A 27754-nucleotide genomic window follows, 5' to 3' on the forward strand; every position below is an offset into this window, starting at 1 on the left:
TGTTAACTGCCAGAGCTGTCTTGATGCCTCAGTGTACATGATCCTCTACAAATAGAAATGGGGAGAGGCTTAGTAGATTATTATCTTAAATCAGGCAAATCAAGTCAGCAAAGCAAAAGGGAAATGGACGTGAGTCTTCCATTCTTTCTGTACTGCAAGTCAACCTGAAGGTAATGCCCCTGCAACAAGAAGTCACCCTCTTCTGTTGCAAAAGCTCACATGTGGGAAGGAGACAACTTGCTCAAGTCAGTCACTCTTAGGCAGTGTTACCACTCCTCCACCAACCATCCCCCAAGAATGCAACAATGGAATGACTGGGTTCCCTCCTGAGGATTCCCCCTTTAAAAAATAAACAATCAAGCGTTTTCCGAATCTGACCCACATTCTACAGTGAAATAAGGCAGTGTGTCCCACAGTGGGGAGAATGGGAAAGGAAGCTAGGTATCAGGCTGGCACATTTGGGCACAAGGTGCTGGAGAGTGTGCAGGCTTCTGAGATGGAAAAATGACAGACAGGCTGAGCATCAGTAGTTGTGGCACTTCCAGGGACATCATGCATGAACAAAAAGCTTCCAAATCTCTCTTAGGTTCTCCTCTGGTACCTCAGGCAGGCATCCTCCAGGTCAGCCAGGAAGCCAGGAATTCCATTCTGCAAAGAAAAGGAGATTGTCATTACTCTGTCCTCACAGCAACTACTCTTGATTCTCAGGATGTGGCAAAGGTGAAGGAAGATGCCTTGGGGAATAATAAATATGACAATAGGGCTCCTGGTAAGATTTCAACAGAATGTTGTCACTGATGATGAAAAAGGTAAGACTCAGGGCACAGGTAAGGTAGGGGCCACAGTTGTCAGACCCTGCATATTTTAGCTTTTACTAGTAGAAAGCTAAGACAATTCTAAGACACTATTTTTTTTTTAATTTTTATTTATTTATTTATTTTTACTTTACTTTACTTTACAATACTGTATTGGTTTTGCCATACATTGACATGAATCCGCCACAAGTGTACATGAGTTCCCAATCCTGAACCCCCCTCCCACCTCCCACCCCACACCATCTCTCTGGATCATCCCTGTGCACCAGCCCCAAGCATCCTGTATCCTGTATCAAACATAGACTGGCGATTCGTTTCTTACTTGATAGTATACGTGTTTCAATGCCATTCTCCCAAATCATCACACTCTCTCCCTCTCCCTCAGAGTCCTAAAGTCCACTCTATAAATCTGTGTCTCTTTTGCTGTCTCGCATACAGGGTTATCATTACCATCTTTCTAAATTCCATATATATGTGTTAGTATACTGTATTAGTGTTTTTCTTTCTGGCTTACTTCACTCTGTATCATAGGCTCCAGTTTCATCCACCTCATTAGAACTGATTCAAACGTATTCTTTTTAATGGCTGGGTAATACTCCATTGTGTATATGTACCACAGCTTTCTTATCCATTCATCTGCTGATGGACATCTAGGTTGTTTCCATGTCCTGGCTATTATAAACAGTGCTGCGATGAACATTGGGGTACATGTGTCTCTTTCAATTCTGGTTTCCTCGGTGTGTATGCTGAGTAGTGGGATTGCTGGGTCATAAGGCAGCTCTATTTGCAATTTTTTAAGGAATCTCCACACTGTTCTCCATAGTGGCTGTACTAGTTTGCATCACACCCTCTCCAGCATTTATTGCTTGCAGACTTTTGGATTGCAACCATTCTGACTGGTGTGAAATGGTACCTCATTGTGGTCTTGAATTGCATTTCTCTGATAATGAGTGATGTTGAGCATCTTTTCATGTGTTTGTTAGCCATCCATATGTCTTCTTTGGAGAAGTGTCTATTTAGTTCTTTGGCCCATTTTTTGATTGGGTCGTTTATTTTTCTGGAATTGAGCTGCATAAGTTGCTTGTATATTTTTGAGATTAGTTGTTTGTCAGTTGCTTCATTTGCTATTATTTTCTCCCATTCAGAAGGCTGTCTTTTCATTTTGCTTATAGTTTCCTTTGTTGTGCAGAAGCTTAAGAAAAACTCAGGGAATGGGACTGGGCTGGGCTGTATGATTCTTCCAAAAAGATGAAAGAAAGGACTTGCTTTACAAAATTAGAAATTGGTAAGAATTGGGAGCAAGAGGCGGGATATGTCACCCCTTAGTTAGTGTTGAACATTGCCCAGACTTTCCTCAAATGTTGTTTTGGTTATTCCTTCTCTACATTGTGGAAATATCCATCCCCTAGATTACATAGTCAGAAGTAGGGACCAGAATTCAAACTATAATGTGTTTTATTCAAGTTTGTGTACTTTTTCACTCTCCCTGGGAATTGGTAAGTCCACCAGCCCATAAGTAGGACCTCACAAAGCAGACTGAATGGTCTCCATGGGTGATTCGCATACCACTGAAGTCCCTTCTCCTTATAGAAAGAAAACACAAAAAGGAAACTGGAGGCTTCCCCAGGCTTGAACATATCTCACCGTCTCCCAAGCCATGTTGGCCTAACTCCTCCATAAGTAGGTACAGGGTCCACAAGCACCCTTGTTCCTACGAGGAGCAGGTTATTGTCCAAAGGTTCCAGGGAGTGATGCTGGCAGGATCTTGGTGGGAAAGTAGTGGGGAGCTGATAGTCCAGGTAAAGATTTTGGTCTTTTGTCCCAACCTCAGTCTTGGGTGTTGGCAACCCCAGTCCTAACCAGAGTCAGTCAAACATGCTGCTTCGTACAAGAGCATCATGAGGCCTGAGACTGCACATCTCTTCAGTCAAACAGCTTTGTCAAACACACTTCCCCTCCTGCCTCTGGGGGTCTCACCTTGGCAACCAAGTTGATGATCCAGGATGGAATACGGCCACCAGGGTTTATGAAGCAATAAATTAATACTAGAGAGGGAAAGAAAGGACAATTCAAAAGGAGGAAAAATACAGCAGCAAACATCCAGGTATATATTCAGGCCAAGAAATTAAGGAGGGAGGTAACACACAATTTAAGTCGACTCTCCCAACTCCTTTATAGGAGACTTATATACACACTTTGGCAAACAGTCAAGGCACATTCTGCTGCTATTTGTTAAACCCATGGCAAGTGCTAGATGGGGAGGGCATGGCAATCCACTCCAGTATTCTTGCCTGGAGAATCCCCATGGACAGAGGAGCCTGGCGGGCTACAGTCCATAGAGTTGGACACAATTGAAGTGACTTAGCATAGCATTGCATAGCATAGCATAAGTGCTAGATATTTGGATATATATCTCAGTTATTTCTCTCAGTTATCTTAATTATAAAACTTGATAAAATTAAACTCCAGTTTATAAATGATAAAATTGAGACTTAGAAGAGTGGAGTGATGCATCCAAGGTGGCAGATCTAACACACATCAGAACAACTGTTCAGATTTTACTGCAGTCTCAAGGCCACACCCATTCCAGTCCAGCAGGTGGCCACATGAACCCCTCCCAGATTCTCTCCTGAGTATGGAACTCAAGGCAGACAGGTCCTGAGTCCTTTAGTTTTTGCTGAGTGAGAGGTACCTCCTCAGAGATGGTCCCATTAGCCTTCCTGCTCACCTCCAGCTAGAATGTGCAGTACAAAAGCAGCCTGAAGTGAATTCCTAAACCTTTTGGTTCACTTCGATGTTCTGATTTCATTTGGACAATGCAAGAGTAAGTAAAAAACAGATTGATCAGATTTAAACATCCACCTTGCATTGTAGCCAAACTTCAGGGGTGAACTGAGTCTCCTTTGTTTCCTTGGAGCCCATGCCCAGTTCTGCATCATGCGTTTTCTGAGCCTCACAGTCACCGCAGCCTTCACAGGGCGCACCAGCGCACCGACAGCTGCCTTCGTTTTACCTTTGCTCCGGTTACTGCCATCGCTCTCCATGGCCAGCTTCATCTGGCACTGCCTCACCCGGATGAAGTCTGACCTCTCTGGAAACTGTGGCACTGAGGTGCCCTTGGCCAGGACCACCTGAATCTTCCGCCCTCTGAAGTCCAGTTCTCGCCGCTGCTGCACATAGACGCACTACACTGCCAGTCAAGGCCAGACCAGAGTCAAACCTCTCAGATGGATAAAAGGAAAGCCCACCAGCCAGAAGCAAAAGGCAATTGTTTTCTTGCCTCCACTTGGTGTTTGCTCCCTTAAACTGTCAGTTCACTTCCTGCTTGGTCTGCCTAACTTCCCTGCAGAGCCCTGTCGCCTCCCACCAGGTGTTCTCTTTTCATACCAGGCTTGGTGTATATACTCAGTTCCCAGCTGGCGTCTGACTCTTTGTGACCCCATGGACTGTAGCCTGACAGGTTCTTCTGTCCATAGGATTTCCCAGGCAAGAATACTGGAGTGGGTTGCCAGGTCCTCCTCCAGGGAATCTTCCTGACCCAAGGCTGAAACCCACAGCTTCTGCATATCTTGTTCTGGCAGGCAGATTCTTCACCACTGAGCCACCTGGGAAAGTCAAGAGCATGCATTACCTACCTGCCAATGACTCCTTGCTGCTCTAATTATGAGGGAAACCCATTCCCCCTTTCTCCAATAAAGCTATGAGATCTCAGAGGATTGGTCATTTATCAGCTGTTATCCTGGGTAACTTAATTTTTCTGAGATTCGGCTTCACTTCACTTCCCTGGTAGCTCAGAGAATAAAGCGTCTGCCTGCAATGCAGGAGACCCGGGTTCAATCCCTGGGTTGGAAAGATCCCCTGGAGAAGGAAATGGCAACCCACTCCAGTATTCTTGCCTGGAGAATCCCATGGACTGAGGCTACAGTCCACGGGGTGGCAAAGAGTCGGACATGACTGAGCGACTTCACTTTCACTTTCACTGTGTAAGAAAAGAGAGTAACACTGCCTGTAGACAGGCTTGGTGGGGGCATTGGAGAAAGACTGGAGCAGAATCTCACTCAGGAAACAATGGGGTCATTGCTCTCTGTCCTCCCCTTAAGCCCTAATCATTGACCTCTGGGCACAGAGGATGGTTAGGCAAGCTTACTTACACCTGGTAACCACAGAAAGATATGTAGATATCCAAATATTGGTAGGCAAATGTCCTCAATGATTCTGGCTCAGGTTCACCAAGAGTAATATAACCCTTTCATCTCAGTAAAGATTCACAGACCAGCCACTATGTCTATGGCACTATTACAAGGAAGGTAATTCAATTTTAAGAAACTGAGCAGGAAACACACAGGGTCCAGAGCCAATGCTGGGGGAGGAGGAGTGGTGGAGAGAGCTGGAAATGCGGGGCCTGGGTTCCATCCCCGACTTGGCTGCTAACCGCCTGACTGTGCGCCTCGGTCACCTTAACTCTCTGGGTCCCAGCTTCCTCCTCTACAGACTGAGGGAGTGTATTGAACACTCTTAAGGAAAAGTTGTTTTCAGGCCCCCAAATCTGTGGTACAAGGATTTTCTAGGAAAATTCTCAGGAAATATGAGCTGCCTTCCCACAATTATAGATGCTCCATGTCGTCAGACCCAGAAATCACACTGAGATGTCTGAAAGCTACACAAGAAGTAACAGCTTTAGTAGATGCTTATGCAGGAGTCAAAGACAATGTGGTCCGCACCTGGATACACCGCCACCGGGTCATGGCCGTGGGGAACAAAAACACTTAGAAAGCTGAATAATAGTATGCGTTCGAAAAGGATACATCTCTGCGGGACAATAAAAAAGGGAACTCCATTTTCAAGTAGATCACTGTTTCTCCATTGCATTCTGTTTCATAGGCTTCTGTTAAACAAAGCAAAACAAAACAAAACAACACAAAAGATGTTATTGCATCTGGTAGTCCCTTTGGCTTCAATTAACAAGAAGCTTTGATATGACAACCTTATAGGGTGATAAACCACTAACTCATGAGGCATTGAATTTTAGAGAGTCAGGTATTTAGAACCACTGAAATCTTGTTGTCCAGGGACAGTGTCTGGTAGATATAAAAACACAGTAAAAATAAAAGAACCCAACAAAACTTGTTCATTGTATACCACAAACAACATTCTAAGACAGAATGCAGTGAAACAAAATTGGGCATCTAAAAATAAAATTTTGGTAATAAAATCTTAGTAATCATCAGATGGCACTACAGTGCCAATAATTTTTCTGTTGTGAACTTTCTCCTCATCTTCAATTTTGTGACATATTACAGTTCAGTTCAGTTCAGTTCAGTCGCTCAGTCGTGTCCGACTCTTTGCGACCCCATGAATCGCAGCACACCAGGCCTCCCTGTCCATCACCAACTCCTGGAGTTCACTCAGACTCATGTCCATCGAGTCCGTGATGCCATCCAGCCATCTCATCCTCTGTCGTCCCCTTCTCCTCCTGCCCCCAATCCCTCCCTGCATCAGAGTCTTTTCCAATGAGTCAACTCTTCGCATGAGGTGGCAAAAGTACTGAAGTTTCAGCTTCAGCATCATTCCTTCCAAAGAAATCCCAGGGTTGATCTCTTTCAGAATGGACTGGTTGGATCTCTTTGCAGTCCGAGGGACTCTCAAGAGTCTTCTCTAACACCACAGTTCAAAAGCATCAATTCTACGGCGCTCAGCCTTCTTCACAGTCCAACTCTCACATCCATACATGACCACAGGAAAAACCGTAGCCTTGACTAGACGGACCTTAGTCGGCAAAGTAATGTCTCTGCTTTTGAATATGCTATCTAGGTTGCTCATAACTTTTCTTCCAAGGAGTAAGCGTCTTTTAATTTCATGGCTGCAGTCACCATCTGCAGTGATTTTGGAGCCCAAAAAAATAAAGTCTGACACTGTTTCCACAGGTGTCCTGAAACTGAGCAACCCAGTTTAGAAATGAAGTTTCCAGAGAGGTTACTGTTCTTCCTAAAAATCTAGAAAGTGTCTTAACTGTGTTAACTGTAAGATTTTTGCCTCTCTCCCATGTTGCTTTATGTCACAGGGACCAAATCTCCTTAATATCCACCATGCTACTATGTGCAAATAGCATCAGCTCTTGGAGACAGCAAAGCGACGCTATGAAGTGCAAAGCCTCTGTGCTCAAGCTGTGTGGGAAGATTCCAACTAACCATTTAGAGAAGGAGCCAAGCCTAAGTTTCTGAAGGAAACAAGAGAATCCCTTGAGAAGGTGCTGACAGCACAGAAATGTGTTATTTAATTCAGCTTTTGAAAGAAAGAAAACCTATTAGAAGCAGACCATGGAGTAAAGAATTTATCAATCCATTACTACAAGAGGTTGAAGATGACCCTGAAAGGAAGGGAATGAGTAGATAACTGTTGCTTTTGTCTGCTCAGCTATGACTCTCCCCTTCTAGCACCAGAATCTCATTCTCCTTCAGGGCATCACTGTTTACCTCCTTCTCCACTATGTGATTTAAGCAGGACTGCTCAGTTCAGTTCAGTCACTCAATCAGGTCCAACTCTGAGACCCTATGGACCGCAGCATGACAGGCCTCCCTGTCCATCATCAACTCCCGGGGTTTACTCAAACTCATGTCCATTGAATCGGTGATGCCATCCAACCATCTTATCCTCTGTCATCCCCTTCTCCTCCTGCCTTCAATCTTTCCCAGCATCAGGATCTTTTCAAATAAGTCAGCTCTTCCCATCAGGTGGCCAAACTATTGGAGTTTCAGCTTCAACATCAATTCTTCCAAGGAACACTCAGGACTAATCTCCTTAAGATAGACTAGTTGGATCTCCTTGCAGTCCAAGAGACTCTCAAGAGTCTTCTCCAACACCACAGTTCAAAAGCATCAATTCTTCAGTGCTCAGCTTTCTTTATAGTCCAACTCTGACATCCATACATGACTACTGGAAAAACCATAGTTTTGACTATGCAGACTTTTATTGGCAAAGTAATGACTCTGCTTTTTAATATGCTGTCTAGGTTGGCCATAACTTTGTTTCCAACGAGTAAGCGTCTTTTAATTTCATGGCTACAGTCACCATCTGCAGTGATTTTGGAGCCCTCCAAAATAAAGTCAGCCACTGTTTCCACCGTTTCCCAATCTATTTTACATGAGGTGATGTGGCCAGATGCCATGATCTTAGTTTTCTGAATGTTGAGCTTTAAGCCAACTTTTTCACTCTCTTCTTTCACTTTTATCAAGAGGGTCTTTAGTTCTTCACTTTCTGCCATAAGCATGGTATCATCTGCATATGTGATGTTATTGATATTTTTCCCACCAATCTTGATTCCAGCTTGTGCTTCATCCAGCCCAGGGTTTCTCATGATGTACTCTGCATATAAGTTAAATAAGCAAGGTGGCAATATACAGCCTTAGCATACTCCTTTCCCAATTTGGAAGCAATCTGTTGTTCCATGTCCAGTTCTAACTGTTGCTTCCTGACCTGCATACAGATTTCTCAAGAGGCAGGTCAGGTGGTCTGGTATTCCCAGACTGACTCAGTGTTAATTTCAAGGCTGGGAAAATCAGCAGAACATGGTCACAGTGATTAGTTCAGGGAAGGCATAGTGGACAGAATCCTGGCTTGCCACTCTAGCAAGTTTAGGCCCAAAAGTGGCTTTGTAAAGGTTCTCAGGCAGCTTATAGAAGATCTGGAGGACCAGAGTTAGGTTAAGAGCCTCAGGATTATCCCAGAAAAGTCAAACTACTGCAGCCTCTGGACCATACTCCACAGTGTGGACTGTTGAGAGCAAGTACCACCCATCAGAGGCTCTGGACTGAATCACAACCGGTAGGGAGATGGACAGAGAACATCTGGCTTCTCCCTCAACTATATGGCACCACCATCCCCCATAAAGTAAGAGTATTTGAAAACAGTATGTGGCCCTAAACCATGACAAACATGCCAAAGGAAATAATATATGATCCAGGCTGAGGCGAGAAGAGCCAGTCCTGAGACTCTGGATGCCATCAGTAGGAAAGTTCCTGTTCCTCTGGGGTTGTGTACTTAGTTAAAATGTAAGCCTGCATCTTCTGGTGGCCTCTCTGCATGAGATAGAATCTGCCTGAGAATGTGGTCAATACAGAAGAAAACAGGGTCAAGCTGGAGAAATGAACTATTATGTGTAGCTATCCTGGAAGCCAGACAACCATGGATTTTCAATGTCCTGAACCCATACACACTTTTTCCTTTCATTACACTGCAATTTGTTAGCTTTTCTTCCTTGCAACCAGGATTCCTAACCACAGCAAGTGCCTGTCAGGGTTTCTGCCCCGCTGGGCTAGCTGTATCTGTTCCACTGTGCCTGGGACAGCAGAGGTCACTCTCCACCCTAAGTGCCAGAAAGATCCCCTATCTAATGCCACTCATAATTCTCCATTATTTCTGGGAAAAATCTAAGAAGTGCAGCCAGGTGACCAGCCTAGGCCCTTGGGTCTCTGGACTCTCCTCCCAGGCTAATTCCAGATTCTGCTATCCCAGCAATTCAAAAGCATCCAACTGCTCACAGATTTAAAAAAAAAAAAAGAAAGAAAGAAAGAAAATCATGTTGTTTCATGCCTTCCTCATTTTACTCATATTGTTCCCTGGGCCAAATGTCCTTAACCCACTCACACTTCACTTTTCACCTCACCATGTATATATATTCTTGCTGTTTATAAAACTTTGATTCAATTTGTTAAACAAAGCTCAGACACCACTTCCTCCAAGAAGGCTTCCATGCTCTTCCAGGTGTATATGTGTCTGTGTGTGTGTGTGTGTGTATGAGATGACAACAAACTTGTAGTAAGTTCAAACAGGAGCAAACAGGAGAGTGAATCTATTAAAGTATAAACAGGAAGTCCTAGAAATATTGAAGGCATATTTCAGCACAGCACCTCAGATATTTAAGCCAAAATTTAAAATGAAACATAGTATAATAGAAAGTAAACCTATTGATCTCTGCCGGTTAGAGAAAATAGCAATAGATCCTACCTTCTAATTGATTTTTTTTTTTAAACAAGACGTGTCACTCACCTGTAACTTGCGGGATCCTCCGTTTTATATAGCCTAAATCCATACAGGTATCTGCAAGTAGATCTGGTGGAGCTCTCAGAGTACCAATGAGCTTATACTCATAAAGTCCAGTTGGCTGTAAAATGAGAACAGATAGAAACAGCCTATTGATTCCCAAGTTGCTATTACACAGCATATGAAAAATAGTTGCTTGTGCCACCTCACTACTGGGCATCTCCTCTGCATTCTTGGAAATGCAATGGTGAAAAAACAGGTGAAGATCTTGCTGATCTTGCTGTCATAGTTCTATTTGTTCTTTGCCACAGGTGCTGGTGATAGCTATCCAGGTAATTTAAGTAGGATAAAAGAAGGTTATGTGATAAATGGTGTCTAGTTTTGGGGGGCTGGTGGTTTGTTGCATATCACCAGGTGTTCAGGGAATGTCTCTATGAGGGATTTATCAGAAGAGTTTGTTCTGAATACTAGAAGGAGCTGGCCATGGAAAGATGAGAAAAGCCCATTACCTGGTAGGGAGAAGGCCCACAGGCTGATGGATTGATTGTCTTACTCAAAGAACAGAAAGTCAGGGAGACCAGAGAACTGTGATGGGGAAAAGTGATAGGAGCTGCTGTCAGAGAAGTAGTGGGGGCTGGATCCAGAGGGCTGTGAACCAAGGCAATGGGCAAAAAGATTTTATTCTAGTAGCTATGGAAAGCCAGTCAATAACTTAGAATAGGGAAATTTTTTTTTTATTGGTTCTTATTTCTTGGTAGAAAATAGAGCATAAATGAGTAAGGAGATGGGTTAGAAGACCAGTACAATGATCCAGAGAAGAGAGGTTGACGATTGGCCAGAGCGGTAACAATAGTGATGGGGAAAAGTCAGTAATTTAGGGAAACATTTTGGAAGTAATGTCAACATAAATTGCTGACAGGTTGGCTGTAGAGACAGAGATAGCTAGAACAAATCTTGTAACCTTTGCTTAAACAACCAGGTAGATTGGAGATCTATTTTCTGAGAGAGAGAGAAAGCTTGCAGAGGTGGTGGTCTGTGGGCTGACCAAGAGTTCTATTTTGAGCATGTTGAGTTTGAAATGCATAGTAAAGACTCATGTGGAAATGTCACATGGGCAGAGTTCAGACTATTTTAGATAACCATTGGCCATAATGAAACCCAAAACATTATTGTTTTACCAATTCCAAGACGGAATTTTCCAGCAACTGCTTTTTTTTTTTTCCTATAAAAAACTTGCGTATTAAAAAAAATTTTTTTTAAGAATGAAAAAGGGATACATGTAGATAGAGAACAGATTTGTGGATACAACAGAAGAAGGAGAGGGTGGCACAAATTGAGAGAGTAGCATTGAAACATATATATTAACATATGTGGAATAGAAAGCTAGTGGAAGCTGTAGTATAACACAGGGAGCTCAGCCTAGTGCTCTGTGACAACATAGAGGGGTGGGATGAAGTGGGGTGGGGGGTGGAGATGGAGATGTATAAGAGGGAGGGGATATATGTATACTTATGGCTGATTCATGCTGTTGTATTGCAGAAACCAACACATCATTGTAAAGCAATTATCCTCCAATTAAAAAAATTTTTAAAGATTAAAGAAAGAACGAAATGGGGGAAGAAATGCCAGCTTCAAACCATACTGGTCCTTTTTATTCAGGAAAAAAAGATTATTTCTAAATTTCTAAGTACAAGAGATTTTCCTTGTTTTCAAGCCATATTCTGTGAGGATGTAGGCTGGATGGGATACACTTCACTCTCTGTACAATGGCAACTAATTCCTGACACCCCTGCCAAAAGTTTTATTGTACAATTCCTGAACCTCTTAGCAAAGGGTTCTGTGTTAAGATTAAACTAATGACTTAATTCCAGTACAAAAACAAACAAACAAAAGAAACAAAAATGAACCTTTTAAATGTACCTATACTTCCAGGTGCTAACGCAGGCCTAATGGCTAACCAAAGATGAATGAACCTACATTCTCAAACACTGTTCCAAGAACTTATGTGAAGTCAAGGTGTAAACGTAAAAATCTTTCTAGAGATCCTGAGGCTTCAAGGGTCTCCTGACTTAGGTGGCATAACAATAATTCTCAGGTTAGGAATCTCAGATATCTGTGAAAGTACCTGGCAAAAAATGGAAAGTAAAGTTGAAACTGAATTCATAAGGATGTTTCAGCTCTAAGAGTATGTGGCATTATACCAAGAGTTTTCAATCAACAAATGAGAAACTGGTAGGTCTGGCCTCCATGTGTGCTGTGCTATGGATGCCCCACAGGAAGGACAGGATTCAAGAGAAAAGTCCTCCTTCTCCTTCTGTATCCTCCCATCAACTTCACAGATGGGAAGAGGATGAGGCTTTATACCCAGCACACATCTACACCCACACACATTTTAGTTAGCTTGGGAAGACAAAGAATTAGCTTCAAGAATAGCATGGCCCCATTTTCTATACACAGTGAGCAAGAAGGATAGCTATGTATAGAGATTGTGATCTCCCTAACTTCACATGAATTAGCTTTGGTTATCTGGATAAATGAAGACAAACTGCTTCCTGGAACTAGTTCCCATCCTTCCTGAATGTATTGATAATTTTAGCCCTTAGTGACTTCAGTCCTGTCATATTACAGAAAAGAAAAAAGAAAGCCCTCAAGGAAGAGAAAAATAAAACAGTGTGATTTATATGAATACCCAAGAATGAACTATCATGACAACTTTCTTTAAAAACTCCCTCCATGTCAGGACTGAGAATGCCAGAACACCAGAGGACAAATTGTGGGATGACATCTTTCCTTGTCCATCAGTAAAATGTTCTTTACAGGTATTTAGCAGCCCCATCCAAATTCTTGCGTCAAAGACTCATTTCCTTTGAAAGAGGACCTCAGCAAACATATTCACAACTTCATTTTGTCTTTGAAACAATAAAGTGAATTTTTATAACTATAAAAATAATTCATATTCATGAAGAAAAATTATAAAATGTGAAGACAATTTAAATGGCATGTAATGTTAAAATCCACAAATATCTAATTGCAATATATGATATATTGCTTCTCCTTTTAAAACTTTTTATTGAAGTACAGTTGATTTACAATGTTGTATTAAATTCTGCTGTTTAGTAAAGTGACTCAGTTATAGATATACATACCTTCTTTTCTATAGTCTTTTCCATTATGTTTTAATTTATCACAGGATATAGAATGTAGTTCCTGGGCTATACGGTAGGATTTTGTTGTTTACCCATCTTATATATAAAAGTTTGCATTTGTGAGCCCCAAACTCCCAATGCTTCACACCCTCTCTCCATCTCCCCCAGACAGCCACAAATCTGTTCTCTATATCTGTTAGTCTGTTTTTGTTTCATAAACATGCTCATTTGTGTCATACTTTAGACTCTATATATAACTGGTAACATATGGTATTTCTCTTTCTCTTTCTGACCTGAACTTCACTTAGTATGATCATCTCTAGGTCCATTCTTGTTGCTGCAAAGGGCATTATTTCATTATTTATAATGGCCCAGTGATGATTTTATATATATATATATATATATATATATATATATATATATATATATATATGCACACGCACAGACACCACATCTTCTTTATCCATTCATCTGTCAGTGGACATTTGGGTTGTTTCCATGTCTTGACTATTGTAAACAGTGCTGCTATGAACATATAGATGCATTTATCTTTTCGAATTATAGTTTTTCTGATCGTATGCCCAGGAGTGAGATTGTTGAATCACATGGTAAATCTATTTTTAGTTTTTTGACATCCTCCATAATTTTTTCCATAACTGCATCAAATTACATTGCCACCAACCCTGTTAAGAGGTTCCTTCTTCTCCACACTCTCTCTAGGATTTATTATTTGTAGATTTTTAATGATGTCCATTACGATTGATATAAGGTGGTACCAGTGTTGTTTGGATTTTCATTTCTCTAGTAATTAGTGATAATGAGCATCTTTTCATGTTCCTATTGACCATCTGTATATATCTTCTTTGGAGAAATGTCTTTTTAGGTCTTCTGCTCATTTTTTGGTTGGGTTGTTTGGTTTTTGGTTTTGGTTTGGTTTTTGTTATTTCAAAAATTAAACCATGTCATTGGCATCATTTGCAAATATTTTCTCCAAGTCCATATTTCGTCTTTCTGTTTTGTTTATGGTTTCCTTTGCTGTGAAAAATCCTGTAAGTTTCATTAGTTTCCATTTGTTTATTTTCACTTTTATTTCCATTGCCTTGGAAAACTGAACTAAAAAAAAACATTGTATGCTTTAAATCAGAGAATGTGTTGCTTCTTCTAAGAATTTTATAGTATCTTGTCTTATATTTAAATTTTAAGGTATTTTAAGTTTACTTTTGTGTATAGTGTGAGGATATATTCTAACTTCCTTGATTTACATGTGGCTGTCCAACATTCCTAACACTGCTTGATAAAAAGATTGCATTTTTCCCATTGCATATTTTTGTTTTCTTTATCAAAGATTAATTGTCCATAGATGTGTGGGTTAATTGCTGAGCTGTCATTCTGTTCCATTGACCTGAATGTCTGTCTTTGTGCCAGTACCATGCTGATTTCATTACTGTAGCTATGTAGTATTGTCTGAAGGTTATGCCTCTTGCTTTGTTCTTTGTCCACAGGATTGTTTTGGCAATTCTTTGTCTTTTATGTTTCCATATGAATTTTAGAATTATTTGTTATAGTTCTGGGAAAACTATCATAAATATGTTGATAAGCATTGCATTAAATCTGTATATTGCTCTGGGTAGTATGGCCATTTCAACAGAATTCTTCCAATCCAGGAGCATAGGATATCTTTCTATTTTTTAAATCTTATTTAATTTCCTTTATTAATGTTTTATATTTATCAGCATGTAAGTCTTTCAACTCCTTGGTCATATTTATTCTTAGATATTTTACTTTTCTGGTTCATTATTTAAAGCTTTTATTTTTAATCCCCTTTCTGATATATGACTGCTAGCATAAAGAAATGCAACTGATTTCTGTATGTTAATCTTGTATCCTGCAACTTTGTTGAATTCATTTGTAAGTTCTAATATTTTGGTGTGAAGTCTTTAGTGTTTTGTATATGGTGTATTATGTCACATGCATATAATGACAATTTTACCTTTCCCCTACCATTCTGAATTATATTTTATTCATTTTTCTTGTCTAATTGCTATGGCTAACCACATGTCTTCAATAATATGTTGAAGAGAAGTGGTGAGGGTAGGCATCCTTGTTTTGTTCCCTATTTTATTGGGAAGGCTTTCAACTTTTCACCATTGATTTTTATGTTGGCTGTGGGTTTGTCATAAATATCTTTTATTATATTGAGACTTGTTCCCTCTATATTCACTTTCATAAGGGTTTTATCATGAATTGATGTGAAATTTTATCAAATTCTTGTTTCGCATCTATTAAAATTATTATGTCATTTTGTCTTTTCTTTTGTTGATGTGGTATATCAGATTTATTTGTATATGTCATGCCAGCCTTGTGGCCCCAGGATGAATCCCACTTGGTCATGGTGCATGATTTTTTTATGTGTTGTTCAGTTCAATTTATAAATATTTTATTGAGCATTACTGCATCCTTACTGAATACCTGGCCCTGGGATGAGTGCTTTACAGGGTTCACCCCACTAAATGTACACAATGAAAACATGAGGTATAGACCATTAGTAAACTCAATTACAGACAACAAAAAAGAGGTTTAAAGAAGTTCTGAGAAATTCCCAGAAAAATTAATTCTGTAGAGATAAGAAGTAGCTTGGTGTTTGTCTGGAATTGGAAATGGGAACAGCAAGGGACTGAAAATGAGCAAGACATTTCTTTGGAGGTTATACGAATGTTTCAAACTTAAACTCTGGTGAATGTTGCATAACCCTGTAAATTTACTAAAAATCATTAAATTGTACTCTTTAAATGAAAAAGAATTTATAAGACCTAATAAATCTGTAAAACTTTTAATTATATTATGAAACTCACCCAATGTCACACAACTAAGGAACCTGACTTGAAGTTCATTAGTTGCAACAGAACCTGGACTTGAAGCCAGTGATGTGATGGTAGAGATCAAAGTGTATTATCCTGCCTTCAAAGAGTCACTGACCTTCCCAACATATTATCAGATAAATAATAAGCAGCTGGACTGCACACAGCCATAGCCAGGGTACCTTATAATTTATCATTTCAACCATAACTTTTTCAAATAACAGGGGTGTTATTATATTTTTCAACAGGAAAAGTGTAAGCTAAGCCTATGATAGATATGTTGGGACACAGATCACACTAGCTGCAGTTCACAGCCAGCCACACACCATTTAATTTATTAGGTGCTTCACAATGTATCTTCCAATTGGATCCCTGTACAAACTTGGCAGAGAAGGATTTCTCTCCACTTTATAGACTCAGCTAGGGTTTTAGGTTCATAAATCCTTAACTTACAGAGCAACTGGGTATCAAAACTACACTTTAAACTGGGGGTTGCTGAATCTGTCATGTTAGCTATTACTGAATAGTCTATAATCTAAGAAAAGCTTTTACATTTTATGTAGTTATAAAAGTCTGTACAAAATAACCATCATTTTGCCTTTTAGCCTGTAAAGCCTAAAATATTTTATGTTTGGTTCTTACAGGGGAAAGAAAAAATGACAATCTTGGCTTTAGACGATTGCCACCATCCATTCTAAAACAACAACCCAGGAAAGCTCTGAATTACTAGAGTCATGTTACAATTCCACATAGAGGAGAGGAATATTTGTGTCACAAGTCCCAAATATATTATATTTTATTTTGAATCACATAGAAGCTTATTATTTAAGTTCAGGCTGCCCTTCAAGTAAATCTGTCAATCTTTAGCAAACTACACAAGATAAATACCAAAAATCTTAAATATATCATATACAAAGAGAAAAATAAAATCTTGAAAGAAGCCATGGAAGGGAGGATGGGGGAGTACTTTATCAATTGAAGAATACAGATGGAAATTATAGCAGACATCCCATCAGAAACCTGATAAAAAGAGAGTGGAGTGAAATATATAGCATTTTGACAGAAATAAGCCAATTATATGCCAATAAAATGGACAACCTGGAAGAAATGGACAAATTCTTAGAAAAGTACAACTTTCCAAAACTGAACCAGGAAGAAATAGAAAATCTTAACAGACCCATCACAAGCATGGACATTGAAACTGTAATCAGAAATCTTCCAGCAAACAAAAGCCCAGGTCCAGATGGCTTCACAGCTGAATTCTACCAAAAATTTAGAGAAGAGTTAACACTTATCCTACTCAAACTCTTCCAGAAAATTGCAGAGGAAGGTAAACTTCCAAACTCATTCTATGAGGCCACCATCACCCTAATACCTAAACCGGACAAAGATGCCACAAAAAAGAAAACTACAGGCCAATATCACTGATGAACATAGATGCAAAAATCCTTAACAAAATTCTATCAATCAGAATCCAACAACACATTAAAAAGATCATACACCATGAACAAGTGGGCTTTATCCCAGAGATGCAAAGATTCTTCAATATCCACATATCAATCAATGTAATTCACTACATTAACAAATTGAAAAATAAAAGCCATATGATTATCTCAATAGATGCAGAGAAGGCCTTTGACAAAGTGCAACATCCATTTATGATAAAAACTCTCCAGAAAGCAGGAATAGAAGAAACATAAATCAACATAATAAAAGATATATATGACAAAGCCACAGCAAACATTATCCTCAATGGTGAAAAATTGAAAGCATTTCCCCTAAAGTCAGGAACAAGACAAGGGTGCCCACTTTCACCATTACTATTCAACATAGTTTTGGAAGTTTTGGCCACAGCAATCAGAGCAGAAAAAGAAATAAAAGGAATCCAAATTGGAAAAGAAGAAGTAAAACTCTCACTGTTTGCAGATGACATGATCCTCTACATAGAAAACCCTAAAGACTCCACCAGAAACTTACTAGAGCTAACTAATGAATATAGTAAAGTTGCAGGATATAAAATCAACACACAGAAATCCCTTGTTTTCCTATACACTAATAATGAGAAAATAGAGAAATTAAGGAAACAATTCCATTCACCATTGCAACAAAAAGAATAAAATACTTAGGAATATATCTACCTAAAGAAACTAAAGACCTATATATATAGAAAACTATAAAACACTGATGAAAGAAATCAAAGAGGACACTAACAGATGGAGAAATGTACCACGTTCATGGATCAGAAGAATCAATATAGTGAAAATGAGTATACTATCCAAAGCAGTCTATAGATTCAATGCAATCCCTATCAAGCTACCAACAGTATTTTTCACAGAGCTAGAACAAATAATTTCACAATGTGTATGGAAATACAAAAAACTTCGAATAGCCAAAGCAATCTTGAGAAAGAAGAATGGAACTGGAGGAATCAACCTGCCTGACTTCAGACTCTACTACAAAGCCACGGTCATCAAGACAGTATGGTACTGGCACAAAGACACAAATATAGATCAGTGGAACAAAATAGAAAGCCCAGAGATAAATCCACACACCTATGGACACCTTATCTTTGACAAAGGAGGGAAGAATATACAATGGATTAAAGACAATCTCTTTAACAAGTGGTGCTGGGAAAACTGGTCAACCACTTGGAAAAGAATGAAACTAGAACACTTTCTAACACCATACACAAAAATAAACTCAAAATGGGTTAAAGATCTAAATGTAAGATCAGAAACTATAAAACTCCTAGAGGATAACATAGACAAAACACTCTCCGACATAAATCACAGCAGGATCCTCTATGACCCACCTCCCAGAATACTGGAAATAAAAGCAAAAGTAGGCAAATGGGATCTAATTAAAATTAAAAGCTTCTGCACAACAAAGGAAACTATAAGCAAGGTGAAAAGAAAGCCTTCAGAATGGGAGAAAATAATAGCAAATGAAGCAACTGACAAAGAACTAATCTCAAAAATATACAAGCAACTTATGCAGCTCAATTCCAGAAAAATAAACGACCCAATCAAAAATAGGCCAAAGAACTAAATAGACATTTCTCCAAAGAAGACATACAGATGGCTAACAAACACATGAAAAGATGCTTAACATCACTCATTATCAGAGAAATACAAATCAAAACCACAATGAGGTACCATGTCATGCCAGTCAGAATGTGCAATCCAGAAGTCTACAAGCAATAAATGCTGGAGAGGGTGTGGAGAAAGGGGAATCCTCTGACACTGGTGGTGGGAATGCAAAGTAGTACAGCCACTAAGGAGAACAGCATGGAGATTCCTTTAAAAACTGGAAATAGAACTGCCTTATGACCCAGCAATCCCACTGCTCAGCATACACACCGAGGAAACCAGAATTGAAAGAGACACATGTACCCCAATGTTTATCGCAGCTCTGTTTATAATAGCCAGGACATGGAAGCAACCTAGATATCCATCAGCAGATGAATGGATAAGAAAGCTGTGGTACATATACACAATGGAGTATTACTCTGCTATTAAAAAGAATACATTTGAATCAGTTCTGATGAGATGGATGAAACTGTAGCCTATGATACAGAGTGAAGTAAGCCAGAAAGAAAAACACCAATACAGTATACTAACACATATATATGGAATTTAGAAAGATGGTAGCAATAATGATAACCTTGTATGCGAGACAACAAAAGAGACACAGATGTATAGAATAGTCTTTTGGACTCTGTGGGAGAGGGAGAGGTTGTGATGATTTGGGAGAATGGCATTGAAACATGTATAATATCATATGTGAAATGAATTGCCAGTTCAGGTTCGATGCATGATACTGGATGCTTGAGGCCGGTGAACTGAGACAACCCAGAGGGATGGTACAAGGAGGGAGGAGGGAGGGGGGTTCAGGATGGGGAACACGTGTATACCTGTGGTGGATTCATGTTGATGTATAGCAAAACCAATACAATATTGTAAAGTAATTAACCTCCAATTAAAATAAATAAATTTATATTATAAAAAAAAGAAGCCACCAACCTAGTGTTTTATATCCAATAACACTGTTGTTCAAAACTGAAGAAAAAAACAAACAAAAAAACTTTACAGGCAAATAAAAACTGAGCAAGCAGCAGATCACCTGCTTTGAAAGAAATGCTAAAAGTAGTTTGTCAGGGAGAAAAAAATGGTTTGGGTCAGGAACTCAGATCTACATAGCATAAAAAGTGCCTGTTTTAGTCTTACAGCTTCTAGAAGGCATGGACTTTGTCTTGTTCATCAGGCATTACTGGAGCTCAGCAAAATAGTGGCATACAATAAGTCCTGAAGACTGGTTGGATAGACCATGAACCAATATTCTGGAGTTTTTGTCTCACTAGAGTATATTCAAACAACCCAAAGGCAGACACGGAAAGATGTATTTCCTACACTAAATGCCAGGATAAGGAAGCTGCATTATGTTTTTCAGCCTTTTTATATCTTAACAACACATTAAAAGTCCCAGGCTAAAACTCAAAGTTTTATATTCACACAATTCTCCCTTTCTTGCAAAAATATATTCATCTGCATGGCTTCCATGGAGAGCAAAATAGTTTGCCAAAATAGTTTCTGGAGTGGTGAGCTTGTGAAGTAACAAAGTACCCCCACTGGAGAGCCTGATAGAATTTTTCTGCTCACAGTTGATGATTTTGATGTTAAAGGCAGGTTGGAAGACCAAACAAGAACCATTTTCTATGTGACATTGCCCCAGTTCAAGCCCTGATTAGCCCAGGTATTGGTGTAATAATATGTCTGCTGCTGCGGCTGCTGGTGCTGCTGCATCGCTTCTAAAGATCCAGAATATCCAATTCCTTCCTACAAGTCACCTTACCTGTCAAGGTTTCCCAAGGCCGAGTGATAATAAAAGTTCTTGTTGATTAATAGCCACCTGGTGTGATCTTCATGCAAGGATATAGTGAAAGATAGAGTGGCAGCACAAAGCTATACCTGCAGACAAATGTGGGGAATCCTCTCAACTCTCTCACTTCATTCCCTCAAAGCTACATCTGGGACCAGCATCTTCATACTGCCTTGTACCACACCCTCCTCCTGAGAGAACCGAAGCTCTGACATTTCTATCCAGTTGTATGCTCAGGGATGTTGGAATAGGACAGAAAGAGACACGCAGAGGGAGGTGGCCTCAATCAGTACCAGGAAGTAGGAGGAGGCTGCATATGATTTTCAGTTTTAAGCCCTGGTGACCCTACCCATGAGTAAATAGAGTCCATAAGTGTCCTGCATGAAAAAAAAAAAAGTATTCCATGAATCATGCTGGTACATAGAAGGGTGGGAGAAGGGAGAAGAATAGTCCCATTATCCAGAAGTAAAGAAGACAATGATGCTATCAGATTATGATTCTACCTGGAGAATGAGAGTGGAAGCTTCTCTTTCATGGAGGTAAATGGCAATTAAATATCTGCTTCCCTCTGAAAGGCCAAACTTCCTCTCAGCCCAGCCTGGAGGACCACAGAGTTTTCTCAGAGAAGCCAGGCTCCTAATAGTTAACAGCATAGGAAAGAACAGTCTCTGGGAAAGTGCAATCTGCTCCTCACCAAACTTACTGATTAGAAGATCTATGAAAGGATTAAAACAGCTTTATCTCACAGTGAAAGACATCTAAAAAACATAAGAAGTCAAACCATCAGCCAGATCTTTGTGTTTTGCTGCACTGAAGGTCTTGTGGGATCTTAGTTCCGCTATCAGAGATCAAACCTGCGACCTCAGCAGTGAAAGCAGAGTCTTATCCCCAAGATCCCCAGGAAATTCCCCAGATCTTTTTATACCAACATTTCCCTGGCCTAAATCAATGAAGGGCATGCTGCACACGATCTGCATGCCAGTTTCACATGATCTGCTGTCATGTCACCATTTCTATGGGCATGGGAACCAGCCTAAAGCTCCCGGGAGAACTGGCTGCAGATCCCTGGGAAAACTTTTGTGAGTGACTCGTGGTCCCACTCTGCCAGGAGAACTTCTCAACATTGTTCAGGGCACTCCATGCACTACCAACTGGTGACTATTTTAAAAATCAGTGAGAGTGAGTCTAAAGTGGATGTTGCCTTTGTCTTAAGATACTCTTACTTTCACCCTTATCTTTCAGTTCCCACTGTTTATCAACTCCTGCCTCCAAACTCAGAACCCTTTTGAGCACCATGCAAGATGCTCCTCATACATCAGTTCAGCTCAGTTCAGTTCAGTCTTTCAGTCGTGTCCGACTCTTTGCAACCCCATGAATCACAGCACGCCAGGCCTCCCTGTCCATCACCAACTCCCGGAGTTCACTCAGACTCATGTCCATCAAGTCTGTGATGCCATCCAGCCATCTCATCCTCTGTCATCCCCTCTCCTCCTGCCCCCAATCCCTCCCAGCATCAGAGTCTTTTCCAATGAGTCAACTCTTCGCATGAGGTGGCCAAAGTACTGGAGTTTCAGCTTTAGCATCATTCCTTCCAGAGAAATCCCAGGGCTGATCTCCTTCAGAATGGACTGGTTGGATCTCCTTGCAGTCCAAGGGACTCTCAAGAGTCTTCTCCAACACCACAGTTCAAAAGCATCCATTCTTCGGCACTCAGCCTTCTTCACAGTCAAACTGTCACATCCATACATGACTACTGGAAAAACCATAGCCTTGACTAGACGGACCTTAGTTGGCAAAGTAATGTCTCTGCTTTTGAATATACTATCTAGGTTGGTCATAACTTTTCTTCCAAGGAGTAAGCGTCTTTTAATTTCATGGCTGCAGTCACCATCCGCGGTGATTCTGGAACCCCCCAAAATAAAGTCTGACATTGTTTCCACTGTTTCCCCATCTATTTCCCATGAAGTGATGGGACTGGATGCCATGATCTTCGTTTTCTGAATGTTGAGCTTTAAGCCAACTTTTTCACTCCCTTCTTTCACTTTCATCAAGAGGCTTTTTAGTTCCTCTTCACTTTCTGCCATAAGGGTGGTGTCATCTGCATATCTGAGGTTATATCAGTTGTCCTCAAATCTGGTCCCTGGACCAGAAGTTTCAACATAAGTTGTTCAGTTGGTCGGTAATATCCAACTCTTTGTGACCTTATGAACTATAGCATGCCAGGTTTCCCTGTCCTTCACCATCTCCTGGAGCATGCTCAAACTCATATCCATTGAGTTGGTGATTCCAACCAGTCATCTCATCCTCTGTCTTCCCCATCTCCTCCTGCCTTCAATTTTTCCCAGTATCAGGATATTTTCTAATGAGTAGGCTCATTGCATCAGGTGGACAAAGTTTTGAAACTTCAGAGTCAGTATCAGTCTTTCCAATAAATATTTAGGACTGATTTCCTCTATGATTGACTGGTTTGATCTCTTTGAAGTCCAAGGGACTCTCAAGAGTCATCTCCAATACCACAGCTCAAAAACATCAATTCTTCAGTGCTCAGCCTTCTTTAGGGTCCAACTCTCACATCGGTACATGACTACTGGAAAAACCGTAGCTTTAACTGTATGAACCTTTGTTGGCAAAGTAATGTCTCTGTTTTTAATATGCTGTCTAGTTTTGCTTTCCAAGGAGCAAGCACCTTTTAATTTCATGGCTGAAGTCACCATGTGCAGGGATTTAGGAGCCCAAGAAAATAAAATCTATCACTGTTTCCATTGCTTTCCCATCTATTTACCATGAAGTGATGGGACTGGATACCATGGTCTTCATTTTTAAAAATGTTGACTTTTAAGCCAGCTTTTTCACTCTCCTTTTTCACCTTCATCAAGAGGCACTTTAGTTCCTCTTCCATTTCTGGCATAAGGGTGGAGTCATCTGCATATCTGAGGCTATTGATACCTCTCCTGGCAATCTTGATTCCAGCTTGTGCTTCATACAACCCAACATTTTGCATGGTGTACTCTGCATTGAAGTTAAATAAACAAAATGACAATATACAGCCTTGACATTCTCCTTTCCCAATTTGGAACCAGTCCATTGTTTCATGTCCAGTTCTAACTTTTGCTTCTTGAGCTGCATACAGGTTTCACAGGAGGCAAGTAAGGTGGTCTGGCATTACCATCTCCTTAAGAATTTTCCAGTTTGTTGTGATCGACACAGCATGGGAAATGAGTGCAATTATCTGATTATTAGTGCATTCTTGAGTACTACTCTTCTTGGGAACTGGGATGAGGATTAACCTTTTCCAGTCCTGTGGCCACTGCTAGGTCTTCCAGATTCACTGACATATTGAATGCAACACCTTGATAGCATCATCCTTTAGGGTTTTGAATAATTCTACTGGAATTCTGTCACATCCACTAATTTTATTAACAGAAGTGCTTCCTAAGGCCTACTTTACTACACTCTCCAGAATGTCTGGCTCTGGGTAGCTGACCACAGCATTGTAGTCATCCACTTCATCTGGATCTTTATTATACAGTTCTTCCATGTATTCTTTCCATCTCTTCTTGATCTCTTCAGCATCTACTAAGTCTCTACTGTTTTTGTCCTTTATCGTGCCCATTTTTGGAAAAATATTCCCCTGATATCTCCAATTTTCCTGAAGAGATCTCTAATCTTTCCTTGTCTGCTGTTTTCTTCCAGTTTTATACACAGTTCATTGAAGAAGGCCTTCTTTTCTCTCCATGCTCTTGGCACATGTTTAATTTAATATACCTCTGTGTTAAGTTTAATATGCCTTTCCCTTTTTCCCTTGCTTGGCATATCTCTTCTTATTTTTAGCTATTTGTAAGACTTCCTCAGATAACCATTTGCCTTCTTGCTTTTCTTTTTCTTTGGGTTGGTTTTGTTCACTGCCTCCTGTATGATATTATGTACCTCTGTCCATAGTTCTATCTATTTGTTACCCCCACTGCATATTCATAGGGAATTTGATTTAATTTGTGCCCACTGGCCTAGTGGTTTTCCCCCACATCCTTTAGCTTAAACCTGAATTTTGCTGTGAGAAACTGATGATCTGAGCTTTTCCATACTATTTTTAATATAAGTTGACAACTGGCTAAAAACAGAATGCAAAATGGAAAACATGAAGAAGGAGGAGAAAAAAAGTAAAACGTGAACTCCTTATCCACACTTACTGAATTAAAATGGGGAGTTTAGTTCTACTGTGAATTTTAACAGTCCCTGCAGGTGATTCCGGTGCACTAGCATTTCAACATACACAAAATTAGGGAGGACAGAATAATCAACCTCTATATAAAAGGGGAGCTTTTCAAATGGACCATCTGCCCTAAGCTCTACTGCATCTCAATTAAATCTGGATTCTAAGTAAAGTTTGGTGATGTCCTTAGAGCTCCCTAGACAATTCTAATGTGCTTGAGCTTTGAGAAACAGTCTCTAGTCCATTTCTCCTCCACATATTTGCATGACACAATCTTTCGTTTTACTTATATTTCCACTCAGTTGTTACCTCTGGAAAGGGGGCTTTCCAGATTCCCTTTATCTAGAGCACATCACATCACTCCTAGATACCCCCATCCCCACCATAAAATCTCTGTATCCCTTCATCCCACTTTTCTTTCTTTGTAGCATTTTTTCAACTGCCATTTCATTATATACTGATAGCTTACAGTGAATGATGTTGGATTTGTGATCTCCAAAGAAGAAGATTTAGTTTTGGAATGAGAAACCAGGCTTGGCCACTAAGGGCTCTTGTGTGGCAGAAGATTTATTACAATGAAAAGGGACAGAGAATACTTCTGACATAGACATCAAAAGGGGGAGGAGAGTGCCCCCCCTCACTAGTCTTAGCAAGGGAGCTATAAGCTTTTTTAAATTGACTATTACAATAAATCAAAAGAATTTCTCAAGTTTGTAAATATCTTTCTAGACCCACTGCCACAATTTACATTTTAAGATGACAGGATTAGAACTAACAATAGAAACATCTTAAAAGACTCACTCCATGAACAGTATGAAAAGGCAAAAAAAGATAGAAAACTGAAATATGAACTCCCCAGGTCGGTAGGTGCCCAATATGCTAATAGAGATCAGTAGAGAAGTAACTCCAGAAAGAATGAAGAAATGGAGCCAAAGCAAAAACAAAACTCAGTTATGGATGTGACTGGTGATGGAAACAAGGTCCAATGCTATAAAGAGCAATATCACATAGGAACCTGGAATGTTAGGTCCAAGAACCAAGGAAAATTGGAAATGGTCAAACAGGAGATGGCAAGAGTGAGCATTGACATTTTAGGAATCAACGAATTAGAATGGACTGGAATGGGTGAATGTACCTCAGATGACCATTACATCTACTACTATAGGCAAGAATCCCTTAGAAGAAATGGAGTAGTCATCATAGTCAACGTGACCCTGAAATGCAGTACTTGGATGCGATCTCAAAAATGACAGAATGATTTCTGTTTCCAAGGCAAGCCATTCAGTATCACAGTAATCCAAGTCTATGCCCTGATCAGCAATGCTGAAGAAGCTGAAATTGAAGGTTCCATCCATGAAGACCTACAAGAGTTTCTAGAACTAACACCCCCAGAAATATGTGCTTTTCATTATAGGCGACTGGAATGCAAAAGTAAGAAGTCAAGAAACACCTGGAGTAACAGCAAATTTGGCCTTGGAGTACAGAATGAAGCAGGGCAAAGGCTAATAGAGTTTCCCAAGAGAATGCACTGGTCATAGCAAACACCCTCTTCCAACAACACAAGAGACAACTCTGCACATGGACATCACCAGGTAGTCAACACTAAAATCAGATTGATTATGTTCTTTGAAGCCAAAGATGGAGAAGCTCTATACAGTCAGCAAAAACAAGACGAGGAGCTGACTGTGACACAGATCATGAACTCCTTATTGCCAAATTCAGACTTAAATTGAAGAAAGTAGGGAAAACCACTAGACCATTCAGGTATGACCTAAATCAAACTTCTTACAATTATACAGTGGAAGTGAGAAATAGATTCAAGGGACTAGATCTGATAGACAGAATGCCTGATGAACTATTGACAGAGGTTCATGACACTGTACAGACATGGATTGAGACCATCCCCTAGAAAAGAAATGCAAAAAAGCAAAATGGCTCTCTGAGGAGGGCTTATAATTAGCTGTGAAAAGAAGAGAAGTGAAAAGCAAAGGAGAAAAGGAGAGATATAAGCATTGGAATGCAGAGTTCCAAAGAATAACAAGGAGAGATAAGAAAGCCTTCCCCAGTGATGAGTACAAAGGAATAGAGGAAACCAATAGAATGGAGAAGACTAAAGATCTCTCCAAGAAAATTAGAGATACCAAGGGAAAATTTCATGCAAAGATGGTCTCAATAAAGAACAGAAATGGTCTGGATCTAACAAAAGCAGAAGATATTAAGAAGAGGTGGCAAAATACACAGAAGAACTATTTTAAAAAGATATTCATGACCCAGACAATCACGATGGTGTGATCACTCACCTAGAGCCAGACATCCTGGACTGTGAAGTCAGGTGGGCCTCAGGAAGCATCACTATGAACAAAGCTAGTGGAGGTGATGGAATTCCAGTGGAGCTATTTCAAATCCTGAAAGATGATGCTGTGAAAGTGATGCACTCAATATGCCAGCAAATTTGGAAAACTCAGCAGTGGCCACAGGACTGGAAAAGGTCAGTTTCCATTCCAATTCCAAAGAAAGGCAATGCCAAAGAATGCTCAAACTACTGCACAATTGCACTCATCTCACCTGCTAGTAAAGTAATGCTCAAAATTCTCCAAGCCAGGCTTCAGCAATACATGAACTGTGAACTTCCAGATGTTCAAGCTGGATTTAGAAAAGGAGGAGGAACCAGAGATCAAATTGCCAACATCTGTTGGGTCATCGAAAAAGCAAGAGATTCCCAGGAAAACTTCTATTTCTGCTTTATTGACTATGCCAAAGCCTTTGACCATGTGGATCACAATGAACTGTGGAAAATTCTGAAAAAGA

The 27754-nt window shown here is 40.1% G+C and overlaps 1 protein-coding gene across 1 annotated transcript in view; it reads right to left on the reverse strand.

Moving 5' to 3' along the window:
- Positions 1–356: 356 nt before the first annotated feature.
- Positions 357–27754, reverse strand: part of LOC120866506 (phosphatidylcholine transfer protein) — a 193226-nt gene continuing 165828 nt past the window's right edge. The window contains exons 2-6 of the mRNA XM_040244290.1: positions 9861–9975; positions 5621–5700; positions 3829–4000; positions 2793–2860; positions 357–648 (exon numbers count right to left, since the gene is read on the reverse strand). Of these exons, the coding sequence (XP_040100224.1) occupies positions 583–648; positions 2793–2860; positions 3829–4000; positions 5621–5700; positions 9861–9975 (501 nt within the window). The 3' untranslated portion in view covers positions 357–582. The remainder of the gene's footprint in view (positions 649–2792; positions 2861–3828; positions 4001–5620; positions 5701–9860; positions 9976–27754) is intronic.

Source organism: Oryx dammah, unplaced genomic scaffold (genome assembly GCF_014754425.2).
Source record: "Oryx dammah isolate SB20612 unplaced genomic scaffold, SCBI_Odam_1.1 HiC_scaffold_8, whole genome shotgun sequence".
In the NCBI taxonomy this organism is placed as follows: Eukaryota; Metazoa; Chordata; class Mammalia; order Artiodactyla; family Bovidae; genus Oryx; species Oryx dammah.